General features: G+C 44.2%; 1 protein-coding gene across 1 annotated transcript in view; it reads right to left on the bottom strand.

The window, feature by feature from the left end:
• The window catches only part of FBN2 (fibrillin 2), a 266701-nt gene that overhangs the window by 30216 nt on the left and 218418 nt on the right, over window positions 1-18067 (bottom strand). The window contains exons 42-55 of the mRNA XM_004696589.2: window positions 16133-16201; window positions 15164-15289; window positions 14867-14992; window positions 14269-14394; window positions 10986-11102; window positions 8637-8765; window positions 7991-8110; window positions 5459-5584; window positions 4611-4763; window positions 3777-3842; window positions 3346-3471; window positions 2465-2584; window positions 1093-1215; window positions 490-621 (exon numbers count right to left, since the gene is read on the bottom strand). Of these exons, the coding sequence (XP_004696646.1) occupies window positions 490-621; window positions 1093-1215; window positions 2465-2584; window positions 3346-3471; window positions 3777-3842; window positions 4611-4763; window positions 5459-5584; window positions 7991-8110; window positions 8637-8765; window positions 10986-11102; window positions 14269-14394; window positions 14867-14992; window positions 15164-15289; window positions 16133-16201 (1659 nt within the window). The remainder of the gene's footprint in view (window positions 1-489; window positions 622-1092; window positions 1216-2464; window positions 2585-3345; window positions 3472-3776; window positions 3843-4610; window positions 4764-5458; window positions 5585-7990; window positions 8111-8636; window positions 8766-10985; window positions 11103-14268; window positions 14395-14866; window positions 14993-15163; window positions 15290-16132; window positions 16202-18067) is intronic.

Raw genomic sequence — 18067 nt, 5'->3', positions numbered from 1 at the left:
ACACACACACACACACACACACACACACACACACACACGAATATGTAACTGTAAAATAAATGAAATGAATCTCATTTACATTAGATGACAGGATAGTTATTAATATCTAATCTCTATGTGTTTGCCGTGTGCAGTATCTTGAGTTACAGGCAGTACTCTCCAACTACGATTTAGGTGAAATTTCTAGTTGACGTGTTTTCGAGGAATCATGATTTTGCGAGACCCATTACAGCATAATGTCTATATGTCTATGAGGTAGCCTCCCCCCTAACTTTAGTAAGGAAATCATTTGAATGAACTACCTATAATTTTCAAGAACATTCAAACATAATCTTATGGGTTAAGTTATGCATTTTAAAGTGAATTTTTATTACGCATTTAGGGATTTTGCTCTAAAAAGAGATCATTTCTAGATAAAGTTAAAGTCACTTCCAGCCACTCACTTCTGACTTCAGTCTTTTCCTCTGCTTACTCGCAAGAGCGCCTTACCTACGCAGCCTTCTCCATCAGGCTTCCGGGCCATTCCTGGGGGGCAGATGCACATGAAGGTGCCGATCATGTTCTTACACATCATGCCTCGAGACGCGCAGTCATGCAGGCCTTCTGCGCACTCATCCAGATCTAGAAAATTCATTGTGACAGGAAAACCACGAACTGGGAAACGTCAGGCTACAGTTGAGGGCTTTACATCATGATACTTTTAGTCTTCTTTCTCTTGAAGAGGAATACCCATTTGTGAGACAGGGAAAGGAAGAGTCAGTCTAGCCTTGGGCAGCTGTTGGCTGCATTTCCAGACTTCTGCGTTGCAGCACTGGTCCTAATGATAGAAAGACGCCCAGGAAGGGGACATCCTTGCTGTAGGAAGAGCCTAAAAGTGTGACATCAGTCACGTCCTCCATACCTCCTGTCTGTGACTTGGTTGGACGAAAAATCCAGTGTCATGCTATCTAGGTGTAGAATTCTGTGGGCAAGATGCTGTCATTTTGGTTTTCTGTGAAGTTCTAAGAGAAGGTAGCTAAGGGGTATAAAAGCCTTACCATCTATTTCTCTTGTGGCCATGGAGTCTCAGCGTTCCCACGGGAGTGGCCTTACCTTTACACATCTTCTGGTCTTCCCTCAGGGCATAGCCAATTGGGCATGTGCACTCGTAGGACCCGAAGGTGTTCATACAGCGGAAAGCACACAGTAGCGGGTTCTGGGCACACTCATTGATATCTGGTTAGAGAAATGGGCAGGCAAGAGCTCAGCCGAGAACGCTAATGGTTTGTTGGCATAATCACTGATGAGTTAACTCAAAGGCCATACGCAGAGCAACCTACTCCTAGAGCTTCCACGTTGGGCACACGGAGGAGTGGGTACCCACAACCTTGTCCTACCGCAGATAACAGCTATAAATAAAAACTCTGGGCAAAATGCCCCAAACCACCACCGGAAAACTCTGGAGCGGGAATACAAGCAGGGTGATTTTTCCGAGCTGAAGTGGAGCACACAACCAGAAAGGAGCAAACTAACTGCCCCCCTCCCTTTCCTAGTAGCTGAGGGGCAGCCACAGCACCTGGCAGCTAAATATCTGATAGCACTCTTTCTGACCTTCTGTTCAGAGGAAGCAGGGGAGGAGGGAATCCTGGGGGACACCAGACCTGCTAGAGTGTGAAGGTAAACCCTTTGGAAAGGAAAAGTTAGGGAAGGAAAAACACTAATTATCTGCAGAAACTAAGCCCAAGTCCCTGGCTGTAGAGGGCAAAACCAAAGAAGCTCGTGGCTAGACCTTAAGGAACAGAGTTGAAATCGGAGGCACATCCTACCACAGGAATGACATGCTACCCCAGTTAACGGCCTGCAGATTTTTTTTTAAACAATAACCATCAATATTCCTTGGGATACTAAAGTGATCCCAGCTAATGATCATTCACTGGATCTAGGGTTCAAACCCAAATTAACCAACATACTGAAGAGCCACCAGGAAAATGTGCCCCAATCTAAGGGGAGAGAGAAGCAACAACCACCAACCCGAGTGACCCAAATGCTTCATCAGACAGGGCTTAAGACAGCTACTGTAACTCTGCTCACTGAAGAAAGGCAAGCGCACGCATAGTGCATTCATTGCCCACAGTGCAGGGGCAGTGAATTATTTCAATGTGGCTCTACTAGCTGAAGTTTCTAACGCCCACCAAATGACCTTATCCTGGGGAGGGCTGATGAGAAGGTGGGGGAAGATACTCCGTGCCATGTCCTGATAAACAACAGAGCCCTGAGCATTTCTCACCAGCCTTAGCACCTGTTAATTTCCTGAATCAACCCTGTAAATATGAACTTTGAGTGTCTGTTCCGTGTACCTTAGAACCCAGAGAGGTAAAATCGAGAACATTGATTAAAACAGCTAACAAATCAGTATAAAGATTGACATGTTTAGAGAAATCTTTGCTATCAAGAAGGACTAATACTCAAGGAAAGGGTCCCTTACCTTCACAGTTCATCATGGGGCCGGGCTCGAAGCCATCGTTACAGTTGCATTCAAAACTCCCAATCACGTTGGAGCACGTACCATTGCCACACGGATTGCCGATTGAACATTCATCAGTATCTGAGAAAACAAGAGAGGGTCACAAAAGGGTGGAGAAGTTTTGCTCTAGCCCTCGCCTGGCCTCCCACGTCTCCAGGATCGGTGACGGACACCCATGACTGTTGGACCTGGCTCTGCTTGGCTGGCTGGGCTCTACCTAGGGCAGACGAGCCAGCGTGACAGAGTGTGCAGGGCTCGGAGCCCCAGACTGCCATATGGCTGTACAGACTGCACACCCCAAGGAGGAGTGGGTGTGGGCCTCGGCTATAAGAGCGTAAGTCCCCCACATTCGCCCCACCACATGAGACATTTGTCATAAAGTAAAAGGATTCTCTCCAGCACTTGGGGGATTTTGGCATTTCTAGGTCTCTAGGCCCATCTGAAGGTCACTTGGTAGCACCACGGGTTAAGTGTTGGTCTGCTAACCGCAGGTTGGTGGTTCTGCCGAGTAGAGATTGAGTTGTGGACACTCTAAGGAAGAGTTCTACTTTGCCCACAGGCATCACGATGAGTCAGAATTGACTCAGTGGTATGGTTTTCTTTCGTTTGGGCCACATCAGCGTTTGTAATATTTGTCTGAAAGTAGAAGTCAGGCACCTTTGTCCACCTTCACATGAGCCAGATGGGTCTGAAAATGTAAGATGGGCAAAGATGGAGCCATAACTACTAGTTCGTTCTCCTGGCTTTGCAAATCCCACCGTCACCCAGGGAAGTTATCTTTGGCTGAACCAGTGAACTCGAAATGCAACTCGAACAGTGTGTAACGTGGAAGCGACACTCACCCACACAGCGTACCCCCGTGTAGTCCAGGTTGTAGCCCATGGGGCACTCACAGCGGAAGGATCCGTCTGTGTTGATACACTGGCCATTGGAGCAAATGCCTGGGCTCTCAAGACACTCATTGACATCTAAAACAGAGGATTGCCCATGAACTTCCATACACAGGAAAGTGACTACACCAAGGTTGTAAGATGATTTGAGATAGGCTTAAAATTTCCAAAACATGCAAACATTTACTAAAGGAATAGATGTTACCACACACAGCAAGTGTCTCATGCTAAATACGTGGCCTATAGTATTTTGTGTATATTGAATACAGTATGCTGATTTAAAAAACATATATTTATATTATTACATATTATATAAATATAATATTTATAATATAATATTCCCATAAAATAAGAAAACAGGAAAAAGACTGCACCACACCCACCTTCACGTGTATCATGAAGACTAGGGACAGTCCCGTGGCCGTATGGACACAGGTCCTGGAAGGCAACTACAGAGAGAAACAAACCTCGCATCAGTGGAGACTCTGAACCATCAGAACTGATTACAACGCACACGAAAGAAAACAGACCCAAGTGTTTCTCCTCAATACTGCTGTCTTTAAAAAAGAGCTTTGCTTTAAGGGTTTATTTCAAAAGCAACACTGAACATATTACAAGGAGGCTGCCCGAGCCTGCCCAGCTCTGAACTAGGGGCCAACTTCGGGGAGAACCTGCTTCTTTCTGTTTGCTCAATTAACACTGAGCTGCTGGTGGAAACCTGCCCGCCAACCCATCCCCTGCCCATTCCACATCGACGCCACCCATGACCGAGAGAGGCCAGTGCGAAGCCTGCTAGCAACTAACCTACAATTCACCTGCTTTGCCTTCTTCCCACCATCACAAGAGGTGTGAGGCTGCTCTCATCCCTTCCAAAAAACAGCCATGTGTGAACCTCGCTTCTCATAAACGTATGTCACATGCCGCGGGCCACCGCCTGTGACACGATCCCCTGGGGGACTCCCGCAGCCATCTGGAATATCATTTTCACCCCTTCCTTGCATTCTCTGCCTTGCCTTTCTCAAGTTAATTCTTTGGAGAGCGAGTAATACCAACCTTTGGGGGAGGGGAGTGGAGGTAACAGGGGAACTCTCCCTGCAGTTAACACGTGTTGTATACGAAAGTCGAAAACAGGCTCTCAAAGCAGGCTGCTCAGTGAACCATCACAACTTATACCCGAGGGGATCAACTGCAGCAGTATTGGACGTCACCACGCTTACCTTCGTCATCCTTGGGGCACAGCTCGCAGGGGTCGCCCCAGCCCTCTCCTGGCATCTTACTGCAGCAGCATTTTGCTTTTGTGGTGTTGAAAGCTTTGGGCACGGAACATTTTCCGTTTTCAAAATTGGTGAAGCAGAAGCTCTGGCGAGTATCTGATCAAGAGAGAAAATGTGGGAAGGCTCCTTATAGATCAGGTGAGACAGCGCCGACGGGTGGGGGTGACAGCCCCACGTGTCTGACAGAGCAGCCCTCCCGGGGGATTCCAGGTTGGGGGTGGGGTGGGCAGGGGGCGGGCAGCATGGAGGCAGCCGTAGGATGGGTCTGAAAATCCTCCACTGCTAATTTAGCTTGTCTGAAAGTTGTGTGTTTTCTTGACTATTTAAAGTGTTTTTGGAAGCAATTTTATAATGTGCTCAAACAACCTGGGAAACCAGGCTCAAAATAAGAATCATTCCCGTATTGAGTTGTCTCCTTTTTTTCATTGTTACATGAAAGCTTATGGAACACAAAGCTTTCCTGAAGTTCCCAAATCGAACCATATATGCCACGTATGAGCCCGGTCTTATAAAAGGCCAGCAGTGCAATAAAAACAACTCACAGGGCAACCAATTTTCTTTTAATATAAAATTCAAACTCTGTGAAAACAAACAAGCGGCACTAATAATTCAGAGACCCGTCAAAAAAAGGTCAAGAGCGTACGCCTTTGAGACCTGTGCTTTAAACTCACAGAGGGCACATTTACCACGGACCTGTCCTTGGTAGCAGCAACCACCAGTATGGCAGGTTACTGTGCAGCTCTGAGGTTTCTGACGGTCAACAATGAGAGGGTTGGCCTTCCAAAGCTTACCAAAACACCGCCGCCCATTATCAGACAGCACAAAGCCAGGGGGGCAGATACACTGGAAGCCTCCTGGAGTATTGGTGCAGGAACCAAAAAGACAGATGTTGGGATCCTCGTCACATTCGTTGATATCTGCAGAAAGCAAACGCGTGTATTAATTTAATCAAGCCAAGGGCTTATTCATTCCATGAAAAAGCGTGTGAAGTGCTTGGTTGCCAAAGCAAAGGCTGGAGGTTTGGACCCAACACGCGGGTCTGGGCAGAGACAGAGGTGCCGTCTGCTTCCATACAGCCTGACGGCCAGGGAAACCCATGGGGCAGTTGCACTCTGTCCTGCCGCTTGTGGTAGGAGCCCCAGAGGGGCTTTCTGTTACCATAACATTGACAGTCCAGAAGCCTCACAGGGCAATTCTACCCTGTCCTCCAGGGTCACTATGCATTGACCCAATGGCCGCCAGCTGACAGCAGGGTCGTTATGAGTCCGCATTGATTTGATGATCATTGATTTAGAAAAATAAACGAGAGTGTACACTAAGCCAAAATAGAGACATGTAAGCGGAAACAATGGTCTGTATTGAAGGAGATGGTTCACTTCGTCTCTGGAGAGGATCTTCACTTTTCGCCGACAGCCACATGCCGAGATGCCCAGATCTGTTTACTTCCTGCCCTGGATCTGCAGCCATGCGTGCCCACCTGCCTCGTGGCTGCACCACTGACAGTCTCCCACACATCACAGCCTCAGAGTGACCAAACTGCCCACACTTCCGGCTAGTCCCCTCCCTTCTTCCTTTCTCAGCACTTGGAGCTGGGGTCCCAGAGAGTCCTATATTCACATCCTCCACCCCCGCCTTAAATTTCCTATCCCAGAAGCCACAAAGCCTGTCCTTCTACGTCCTCCATACATTCCACATCCTGCCGCCTTTGTCACGTGAGTTGCCCAAAGCCTGCTAACCGACTTCTGCGTGTTATCAGGCGGTCTTCCTAAATCACAGACCTGCCGGAAATAGTGAAGAGCTTGTGCCAGTGGAACTAAGACAGGCACTTTAAGAATTTCACCAGCTCCCTCCTTCTGCCTCAGAATGGGTCCTTGGAATGTAAGTACTCCTCACCAATGATGTTTGCCCAGTTTTCATGGCAAGTGCGGTGGCAGCCCCTGCCCACCTGCTTGCTGAAGAGCAGCAACTCCGCATCTCGCACAGAGCCGGACGGCCTTCCTCCGGCCGCTCCCCCTCCCCGATGGCTCTCTCTCAGCACTAAATGTTGCAGGAGCTTCTTTTAATGAAGGGGACCAAAAACCAAACCAAACAAACAAGCAGAAAACACCACCACTGGTTTTACTAGGTGGCTTACAAATATTTGTGGAAAACTGAATTAAAAGATAATGGAATTCTTCCACAAACCTTTTGAAGCTGCCTCACATGTATTTCTGTTTCTTGGGGACTAATACATCCCTACTATTATTGATCCTTAAAGGGGTGGATCAAAGAGATAATGAAGCATCCAGATTAAATGTGGATAAAGAAAATGGCAGATATATTCTTTAACTTTTTAGGAAGTTTGCCAAGATGATTCTGCTAGTATGTTATTTTTCCAGTATCAAAAACACTAGAGAATTTTATAATGTCTGATGTAAATCAGACAGAAAGTGGGGAAATATTAAAATCAACTCAGAATGATTAGCAACACGACCCATAATATCTAATGAAACTGCCTGAAAAGGAATGAAAACCCTAAATTGTAAACAGTCTCCCCAGCCCTGCTGATCTAAAGCCTGCAAACCTGCACAGAACTATATATCGAGGTGGAATCTGGCCAAGGGAGATTGAATTTAAAAAAAAATCAACAATAAACGTTGGTGAACTCAAAGGCTAAACTCTTAGCAAGCCTTTCACGTTAGAAAAACCACACTACGATGGTGGTGCTTCTGAATTTCAGCAAGGCTGTAAAACATAATTTGTATAAAACTGAAATACAGTGAACTGTTGTAGAAAGGTGTGCCTTCACTGGCTCCACCACGCAGTTCTGGGACCTACTTTTGATGTGGTTATAGAGTTCTTGTGGGCTGGAAGGGTTTCAACAGGAAAACATCTGTCGTGACAAAGGGATTCATATTTTGTGCTTCACCACGAGGCCCTCACAAGGAAAGGGGGAGAAATCCTTCAATCACACTGCCTTCACATTTCTGGGACTCTCGACACCTTTAGGAGCGGTTCCAAAATGGGTTGCCAAAGATTACGACTTTTGCAGACCCTTTTAAAATTCAGTAGAAAGTCTCTGCTGACATTGGCAAAAAGATTACTCTGAAAATTCTTCGAGTAGCATAAGATTTCTGTTCATGAGAAAAATCCCACATCTTTAAGTTCTTTATCTCTACCGCCTCACCTTCACATTGTTTCTGATGGCTCAATAAAAAAGACACAGGCAGTTACATGCACCACTCCTGGGTCAGCACACGTGCACCAGTTGGGAGTTCGGTTTTCTGGACCGGGTTTTCTTACACCGAGCAGCTCGGGGACCTCGTACTAATGGCGAGCCTTACCGATGCAGTTCTCGCTCCTCACTTCATACCCGGGCGGACAGATGCATCTGAAGGAGCCTTCCAAATTCTGACAGGTGCCAGGGGAACACGAGCCAGGAAGGGCCACGCATTCGTTCATGTCTGAAAAAGGAGATAGGAGGAGGGTGAAAAAGAGGCAAGCTTGAGACGACAGTTGCACTGCTTAAATAAAGCAGTAGCCAGATAGCATGCCTTCAGCTCAAGGCCTGTGTACGCTGCTTCACCAGAGGCAAATGTGCCCTGATACGGACGGTCTTCCTGCATCTTAGACATTTTTCATTTGGCAAAAGGTCAATTTTCTTGATTTCTGTCTTTGGTCAACTTTTCCTGAGGCATGAGTGGACTGTCCTCAGAAGAAACATACCTCTCGGAATCATTCCAAATGTTAGTTTATAAGATAAGACTTTGGACCAAGTTTTCCCTTCAAATCTTGTCTTGGCCATCTGTGGTCTGATGACCACATGAACTGAGAAAGAGTCCCCAAAAGGAAGATTCACAACATTGTTTTTGAAAACAAAACCAAGAATTAAACCCCCCTCCATATATATATATGGATTCTTTGAGGCAATATTGCTTCTTACCTATACAGTTTTATATATAGATTCTTTGAGGCAATATTGCTTCTTACCTATACAGTTTTTGCCATCTGGCGTGAGTTCATAACCTTCATTACATAAACACTTGAAGGAGCCAATTTCATTAAAACACCGTCCGTTTCTGCACACCTGACCGAAAAAGGAGCTGCACTCATCGATATCTGGAAGAAGGGGGGAGAGAGCCTTTCAGGGTGCACGCCAGCTGTGCTCCCGGCTTCAGCTTGCAACGTGAAACTACTTTTGACGACACATTTACACAATCCCTATCTTACAATTCCTCACCAACAGAGAAATGGCCCATAGCATAAGGATCATGTAAATAAGGGCATCCTCTGAGCGCCCCCCTTTTCTTTATTACACACATTTCTGCTATTAACGTGACTTAAACATTTAGAACCCAGGAGAGTCACAGGGTGAAGGTGATGACTCCATTCTTCAGCTGAAAAATCTCTTCCCTGAGGCGAGGGGAGAGATGGGATTTAACTTCATCGCCCAGTTTGCAGATCACCTGGCCATAAACTGACTGCATTAAACAAAACCTCAAGAATATTAAAAACAGGAAGATCAATTATATGAAAAACATTCTTGATTTATATTCTTCGGCTATAATACAGATGTGAGAAAAACGGAGGATTAAGTACTAGATCTTCAGTTAAGCTTGGATGGATTACATGTGAGCAACTTTCTGGGTTGTTTGCAGACTGTCCTTTGAGCAGAGGTGTGCGCGTATCTGGCTGTACAAAGCACTAGAGACTCCAATCACCAGGGCAATGGTTGACTAACATTCCCAATTAGCTCTGAAAATGTTCTCATCTGCAGACTTTTGAAGCAAAAGAGGATATCCTGAGTGGAACACCTGTCAGATTAAATTAGGAGGAGGGGTGGCTGTGAATGCCGCACAAGGATAGAAAACCTAAATGACCTTCAGATAGTGTTTTGGGCCATGGGATTGGTGTAAATTCAAGCTACAGAGCACCTAGGAGGTGCCTGGCACCCTAGCAACAAGCAGTATCTGTAGACAATTGCTTTGATTTTTTTCATGATTTCCCTCAACAACTACAGGAACACCTCTAATACACCATTGGTTCTAACCTCAATCATCTGTATGTGAGTGTGGGAAAAGGGTTCAAACCCTATAAGCATTTCTCGATAGTTCCATTTTCTACTGTACATTTTTTTGGCTTACTATTTTTTATTAGTTGGGTTTTAATACATATATCATTCCATATTTCAATCGTGCCAAGTAGAATTGTACAACTGTTACCACAATCAGTTTCCAAACATTCTTTTTCTACATGGACTCCTTGACATTGTCTCCCTTTTACCATCACCAGCAGCAGCAGCAGCAGCAGCACTGTACCCCCTCCTCCCAGAATCCTTATTCTACTTGCTGTCCCTGTAGGGTCATCAGTCCTGGGTTTCTTATACTGACCACCAGAAAAGCATATAACGCAACTTCATGAGGGTGACCTCCATGATGTAACACCTCTGAGACACACTGCACTATGAATGAACAAAAACCAAATAGAACAATACAAACCAAAAATACAGAAAATTTTAGGAACCAGATCAGGTCCAACCTACATCATAAGGGGGAATCTACTGACACAGTTTTAACTGTTAGGTCAGATAATACCTTTGACCTTCTATATGCCTCTCTCCCAAGCACTATGTTTAGTGACCTCTTTCCTCCCATGCCTCCATTTTAGATAGGGGTTGTTCTCAGAAGGCTTGTTTCCTATGTCGTTCCAGAGGGACCACATGCATCTTGCAGTACCACTGTCAGCCATCGCCTCTGCACACTGGATTCTCAGTCACTCACAAACAAACTGGATTCAGAGGGTTGACTGGGGACCCTACTCACAAGCCACTGTTTGCAGAGGAAAAGTCACCCCTGGCTTGAAAACCTGCCTTCATATGCAGCTTCAAGACAACCTGCTCGTAAGTTATAGAGCTCTAGCTTTTGAATATGAGCGACATATTTCTATGAAATACTTGTAATAACACTGAAACAATGTTAGATCTAGCTTTGATGCCACCTGTAAAAATGGCCCAAACGATTAGTAGTCGCAATACATTTACTCTATGCGAGCAATCCTTTCATCGGTATTCGCTGATTTAACAAAAGTGCTGAGCGTAGGCAATGCTTTCTGTGATTGTTTCATTCAGTATTGTGACTTTACGGATCGAAACACTAATTGATGTTATGTGCCGTACCTTTTGCCATCCACCTGAAATTTTAATAACAGAAATAATTTTAAATAGGAAAATGGCGAGTTTTGCAACTAATACGAAGTACCTTTTATCCGTTGGTTTTATTTTATCCAGTCTAGCACGTGGCAACGAAAGAGAAGCAACAGAAAAGTACTGGCGGTACTTACCCAGGCAGTCGTTATTATGCGTGAGTTCAAACCCGGGGTAGCAGAGACAGTTATAGGATCCCACGGTGTTTTTACAAGTTCCGTTCCCACATGGATGCCTCTCACACTCATCAACATCTAGAAAGAAACATTGGGTGGAGGGACTGCATTTTCAGCTAGAAATAAAATGACCGATTTACATTTTTCTTTCAAACCAACCAACCAGCCAGCCAGCCAACTCACACAGATGTTCCCTGTGGAGTGTTGGAAATCCATGGGAGTTTGAGGAAAGGAATTATGCCTTGGGCAATGATGGGTGAGTATGAGTTCATCCTTGATGTGTTAGCAAAAGAAATGCAGGTGAATGGCTTCCAGGCATGCCTGAGACAGCACTCAGAATGAGGCTAAGCCAGTATCACCTGTGAGGAGATGCTTTGTTTAACAGATTCACGTGACAAATCTAAGCAAACCAGGCTTTTAAAATACCACAACTATTTTTTTCTGTTAAGCATCATAACTACTTCTTTAGAAATGTTCCTTCATGAACTTGATTAGCAAAATGGAGATAAGTTTTCATCTTCTTAATGTTAGGAAGCGGAAAGTCTTTTAGAATTCACTATTAGCTCTCCTCCACCCTCTCTCAAAAAACTCCCCAAACCAAAAAAGGCTGAATGCAGAAGAGAATTAGGAAGAGTGTTCATCATATAAGACAGAGAACAGATTCCATCAACTAAAGGTTACAGGCAGCTGAGAACTCTATCGTGTAAAAGGACTCTTCCTTAGGAAGGAGGCTCGGTTACAGGAGGGGTGTGGGCTTAACATTTGACTGACTTTTGTCGCGGGAGAACTGTTAGGACGCGGGTAGATTTTCTTGTACATCTCACAGAACGTATTTTCTAGAATCCATACTTTATGCCAGCTGTCTCAAGAGAGTCCTGGTACAAGAAGCCTGGCTAAGCAGGCATCTCAAAAGGTTCAGGAGAACAGGCGCAGAGCCTCAGTTTTTCCTTCCGACAAGCAAGCGTTTGGTAGACACCTTTCCCCTGTCACTGTGGCAAAAGCCAACAAGGAAGCTCGTCACCCGGGATCTCCGGGTGTTCCTTGTGCATGCCTAGAAGGACAGTCACTCTGTAATGTGGCACTGCGACTCCAAAAGTCAGAGAGTTTGCAATACCCATTTCAACCCTCCCCGCCCTGTGATCATTAGGCTTTGTGTGAAGCTGGCTGAGCCAGGATTCGTGTTTGCATAGATGCGATATTGGTCCTGGCCACTGGGATACAAGAATCGCAAACTCAAGCCACTATGTGTCATTTTCATATTTTAGTATTTCTCTGGTTTCTAAGAATAAGATGAATGAGACCAGTAGAAAGAATAAAAAAACAAAAACAGATGGATGCCTGTGAAACCTTCTTAGGAAGATTTTAAAAGAACTGCTTAATATTTACACCATAAATTGACTAATCTGAACTAGTGAACACCCCCCCCCCCCACACACACACAAGAATCCAAAAACTCAAGCCTTACAATATAAGTTACATAACTTAAGAGTTAAGACATTAGAAACAACCAGATCCCAAGGGAGTAGGGATGGGGGGGGGGGTTCCACATATTCATACTTTATTTTTGCATAACTGAAGAAAATGCTATTAATAAAAACAGCTTAGAAGGATTTTCGTCAAAGATCAATCGTGCCTTTTTGGAGTGGGGGTGGGGTGGGGGAAATGACCATTACAACAACTTTTGCTTGCACGATCGACCATCCTACTGACTCTCCTTCCCCCGTCCCTGAAGACATGTACTGCAAAATGTGTAGGCTGAATGAACATATATGCATATATTTACATATGCCTTATTTCATATTTCCAAAGATTTCATATTCTTTATGTTTTTGATAGAGAATGATTCGTATTTGTTCTGGTTTCATCAACACAAAAAGCAAATGCACAACTGTAACTTTCTCTGTGCTGAGAAATGTAATTTTCTTGCTTCAAGTGCAAAGCAGAGATTAATACACGCTCCTGCTTCCTGCTGCTACCAGTGAATGTGATGAGGATCCCAATGTCTGACACATCGGATTTAAGAGGCCGGCAGCTCAGTCTCAGTTCCCGTCCTAACTGCTGCTAAAGTATTATTAATCAACAGCTCAGCAAGTACTTACCGAGCACTCTTACCAGGGAACAAAGGCCCTGGGTGGCATAAGCAGCTGGAACACAACTACCAACTTAAAGGATTGCAGTTTGAAGCATCCCAGGAGTACCATGGCAGAGAGAGCCAGCTACCTCCCTGAACAGAGTACAGTAAAAAAGTCCCTGTGGAGCAGTTCACTCTACTCTGTAATGCATGAGGTGCCCCGAGTTGGGAAAGACTCACGGGAAGTGAGTTTGGTATACTGAGCAGAGTCCCTGAGCAGAGCAAGTAGGCGGCTGCACTCTAAGACTGGAGAACCACGTCTATGTGCAGGTGCTTAAGAAGAAAGGTCTTGGCAACATTGTACAAATGTGCTCGACACAATGGATGTGTCTATGGACTGTGATAGGAGCTGTACACACCCCCAGTAAAATGATTAAAATCAAAAGAAAGAAAGAAAACCTTATGGACTGCAGTGCTTCTCTGACACACACGGGGGCACCATGAGTCAGGCTTGACTTGATGGCAATCGGTTCCCGATTCATTGCTGCTTCCGTGGCAGCGGGTCTGGTTTGGTTTGAACCATCACACTCACTGTGAAATTTGTAGAGTGACGGTCTTGGAAACCCACAGGGGCAGTTCTACCCTGTCCTACAGGGTCGCTGGGAGTTGAACTAGACTCTGTGGCAGTGAGATTTCTGAGTTGGTTCTATTTGCTTCAGATTATTTTAAAAAGCGAAACCACTACAGACACGGATAAATTCTATGCATTCAATGATTTGTGTAAACAACAACAAAAAATTATGGGTGTTCATCGCAGTACTGTCACTTCCGCTCCTCTTCCTGCACATCCCAAAGGTGTTCTTCGGTGGGAATCTAGCGCGGGATAGGGCAGTTGGTACTGTGGTGAGTTCCACATACCCCCAAGTGTCACAGAGCATGTCAAACGTGTGAGTCATTTGGGGTTAAAAACAAAGGGAATCTCTGAACTCAAGACCATAATGTGGCCCGTTCCAACCTGTGACCTCTGCTGTGAATAACGCAGTTTAACTCGGTTCACTTTCCGTAAGATTGTTTCTGACAGAACCGTGGCGGTTGCTCATGACACATGACCGAATTAATCTGTTCTGGAGTCTCAGCTCCATTTCAGTCCCTGGAATCAAATGCCTTTCTCACCCATGCACATGGTCTGGTCCTGAGAAGCCTTAAACCCGTTGTGGCAGATGCACTGGTAACTTCCTTGCAAATCAACACATAGGCCGTGACTGCAAACGTTAGGAATTTCTAAACACTCGTTGCGATCTAAGACAAAAAAATAAAACACATGTTATACAGAGCTGATTTGTATTAAGATGCCTTCATTTCTCACAGGCATGTTTCTATAATCTGCTATTAATTACTGCAGACAGGCTGAGCAGGAATCCTAACAACAGCTAAATCAAAATACACAAGGCTTCCAAAGGACTCCCAGCTTCTTCTTATAATAATCATGCAGTTTTTATGTACTGATTGCTATCTTGTGGACAGTGTTTTAGGTCCAGTACAAAGAGAATCCAGTTAGGAGATCTCATTTTTTAAAACGAGAATCTCAAAGATGTAGGTTCAATAGGAATGCACAGTTTTAGTTAGTAAACGTCTAAATTTTAGTCTGAAGATAGCAAAGCATAGGCACGACCAAAAACAAACGTTATAAAGACATTTATAATACAACATTTGCATAGACACACAGGAAGTCCAGAGAATGGTCAAAGAAGGGTGTCTGTCCGTTTCTTACCGACACAAGCCCCGTTGGGGGACAGCTTGAAACCGGCAGCACATTCACAGCGGTAACTGCCGGGGCTGTTGATGCAGTCTGCGTTTCGCTGGCAGAGGTTGTCGCCATTGCTGCACTCATCAATGTCTGCAACGCAGCAATTACATTCATAACAGTCATTCTTTACTGCATCAGGATAGCATTCGTTCACCCACTTGGATGAGCAAATCCAACACAGTGAGCACTTAAAACAGTCCTGAGCTGATTTACATATGCCTCACATTTCAGGATAAGGGACATATATATGATTCCGATTACCTTCACAGACCAAGAGCAAGTCATTGTAACTGAATCCTGTAGGGCATTCACAGCGGAAGCTGCCAATCTGGTTAATGCACACGCCATTTGCGCAAATGCCTGGAATCTCTTTGCATTCATCAATGTCTGAAATGGAATAGATTGGGTCAGATGTATGGTTCCTGTTTTATGTATTGACCTCTGCCCTGGGGTACTCGATCCCTGTGCATGCTGGAATGGCAGCACACATTCAGTGCCACAGAATGCAGTTATACACGGGCATCAGTGCCTTGGCTGTTCATGTTCTCTTCTCTGCAGAGTGATTGAAAAATCTAAGTGCCCAACAAACTGTATGGAGTGATTTAAGTGTCCAATGTAGCAAACTAACTGCCCAGGCAATCAAGCCTCTTGTCTAAGCTACCCGCCAAGGCTACCGTGCTGCTGCTGCGATTCATCTAGTAATGAGACCTGTGTATTCTCAATTTCGTGTGTTTTATTACATGTGCATTGATAAACTGGAGACTTCAACTTACATTGCCTACTGACGGAGAACGAAAAAGAATACAGTGAACAATAAAAAGTGCATTCAAGAGAAGTCTTATAAACAATCATTCTGAAAATTCTTAATTAGACCTGCATAGAAGGCAGAATGCCAAAACACACCAGAAAGTTAAGAACATACTTATGAGAAGCACAACCACAACTTAAATAGTGACTTTGTCACATAACACAGTATGTTGAAAAAGAAATTAGTGTTAGCTTGGTGTATGTATAGAATTTTGATATTGTCACATAACTCTCATAATTCAATCACCAGACTAAGCTAATGGAATCATACTAATATTAACACTTGGTTAGAACCTAAAAGTGTCTGATTTCTCTCCCAGATTAATTATTTTTGTAGTACACTTAAAATTTAGAAACACTGAATAGATTTTTACAAAATGCTGCATACACACATAAGAATAAACAAAACCTGCAAAAACTCACCCACAGCTTTTCCTGTGTGAATGTCAAAGGTGAATCCAGGAATATTTCCACATATGGCTTTAAAGTCAGCTTTGAAATATAAACCGAACACACGTACTTTTAAAATCTCAAACTTTTCCAATGGCATTTTATAACTAGATATTTATCATTTACAACCCACTATTTTAACAATGTCAGCTTCTGTCAGGGGGGAATGACCATGCGTTTTATTATTATTATTACTATTATTAACTTTAATTCTTGACATTCGAAGGTAAGTGCTGTACATACTTGAATGTAAGCTGGCCGGAATATCAGCCGAGGCACCTAATTTTACCACAAAAACTGTGCTGAAAAACTTGGCTAATACACGAGTATATACGGTAAATCTTTACAAGGGTCAACATCCCTAGGTAGTCATGAATTCTGAGTCTATACAGTAAATTGCAAAGACAGACTGGAGCAGGATTTCTCAGCCTGCTCCCACTCTGGATCTGTTTGTGCCTGGGAAACCGGCAGTGCAGCCAAGAGCTGCTAGAAGTATCTTGGCGTCATTAACCATCTGATTTTGAATCAACTGTTGGCTGGTGAGCATACACAAACTTCCACTCTCGCCAAATTTTTCGAGACCCCCACAATTCACTTCCACAGTTTACATTTGTAAAAACAGTACAAAGCATGCCAACAATGAGTAGTGAATGAGAAGTGACTTCCTTCTTTCTATAGTAGAAATCTATTTGTTAATGTGAATGTGAAATTTCAAGCGTTCAAAATGCACCATGGAGTAAAACAGACTGTAAGAGTTAGTACTTCCTCAACACGAGGCACCAAACCATTAGAAATTTGAAAGAATTCTAATTTTTGTGAAATAAAGCATAACTCCTGATGCTAATTGTTAACATCCATGACTGAAAGTCCGGAAAATCATCATTAGGCAGAACGAGCACTCTGTGGTTACTCAACGTGTTGATGAAGGTAGGGATTGCATGTGTTTCATTTACCAATAGAGGCCAGGCACCTAGAACAGATAGGAAGGCCCGTAGTGGGTGCTCAAAAAGTGTGCGTATCCCAAGTCAATGGGATTAACACAGGGGTTCAACAGGGGCTCAAACACAGTAATAACTGGGAGGATGAAGGGGCACTGGATGGTGTTTTATTTTGTTGGACGAAGGGGAGCTATGATTCTGAGGAGCCTTTGCTATTTTAGTTTTAAGGAACGTAACTGTAGCAATATTGGGTTAATGTAATTCACCGACTTTGGAATTGGAACCATTTGAGAAAGGCCCTCATATGTCACTATTTTCCATGGTGCTCCTTAAATTCATTTGATCACTACCTTAAATATAACGCTTAAATATAGATACATAAATATTTTACAACAAATATATATTTTCGTTATTTTTTATTCATCCAATTGGCTCATCTCATAGTATCTACCAAACCCAAAACAAACTCACTGCTTTTGAGTCGATGCCAATTGTGGTAGTGACACAACTGCATGTCAACCTGATAGATAAGAACGAAGGGGTGGAGTCTAGCCTGTCAATCAAGTCGCAGCCTGATGCCTCCTTATGGGCATGGCCTCCTGATGCCTCTCTTCTTCCCTTGAGGCAGGGCACAGTCTCTGCTTCCCCTTCCTGTTGACAAGCCGTGTGGAATCACGCTGATGGCCGCCAGAGTCCTGGAGACACGTCCACTGCCAAGGGATCTACAGGACCTTCCACCCACCGCCCTGTGATCTTCCTGGCATCATTGATCTGGCATCGATGCATGTGCTGCCTGAGTCTGAAGAGGAATTCATGGGCTAGTATCGGACATACGGGCTAATAGTGGGCTTTTGGACTTGATCTGGCCTGGGTTGGGGTGTTTTATTGATGCATAATTACTTTGTGATATAAAATTCTCTCACACATATATAGGTGTCTCTAGATTGCTTTCTCTAGTCTACCTGGTATC

This window comes from Echinops telfairi, unplaced genomic scaffold, assembly GCF_000313985.2.
Source record: "Echinops telfairi isolate 266 unplaced genomic scaffold, ASM31398v2 ScPeMD7_7469;HRSCAF=8507_1, whole genome shotgun sequence".
Classification (NCBI taxonomy): domain Eukaryota; kingdom Metazoa; phylum Chordata; class Mammalia; order Afrosoricida; family Tenrecidae; genus Echinops; species Echinops telfairi.
The sequence above is the reverse complement of the archived record's forward strand: the minus strand, read 5'-3'. Positions and strand labels throughout refer to the sequence as shown.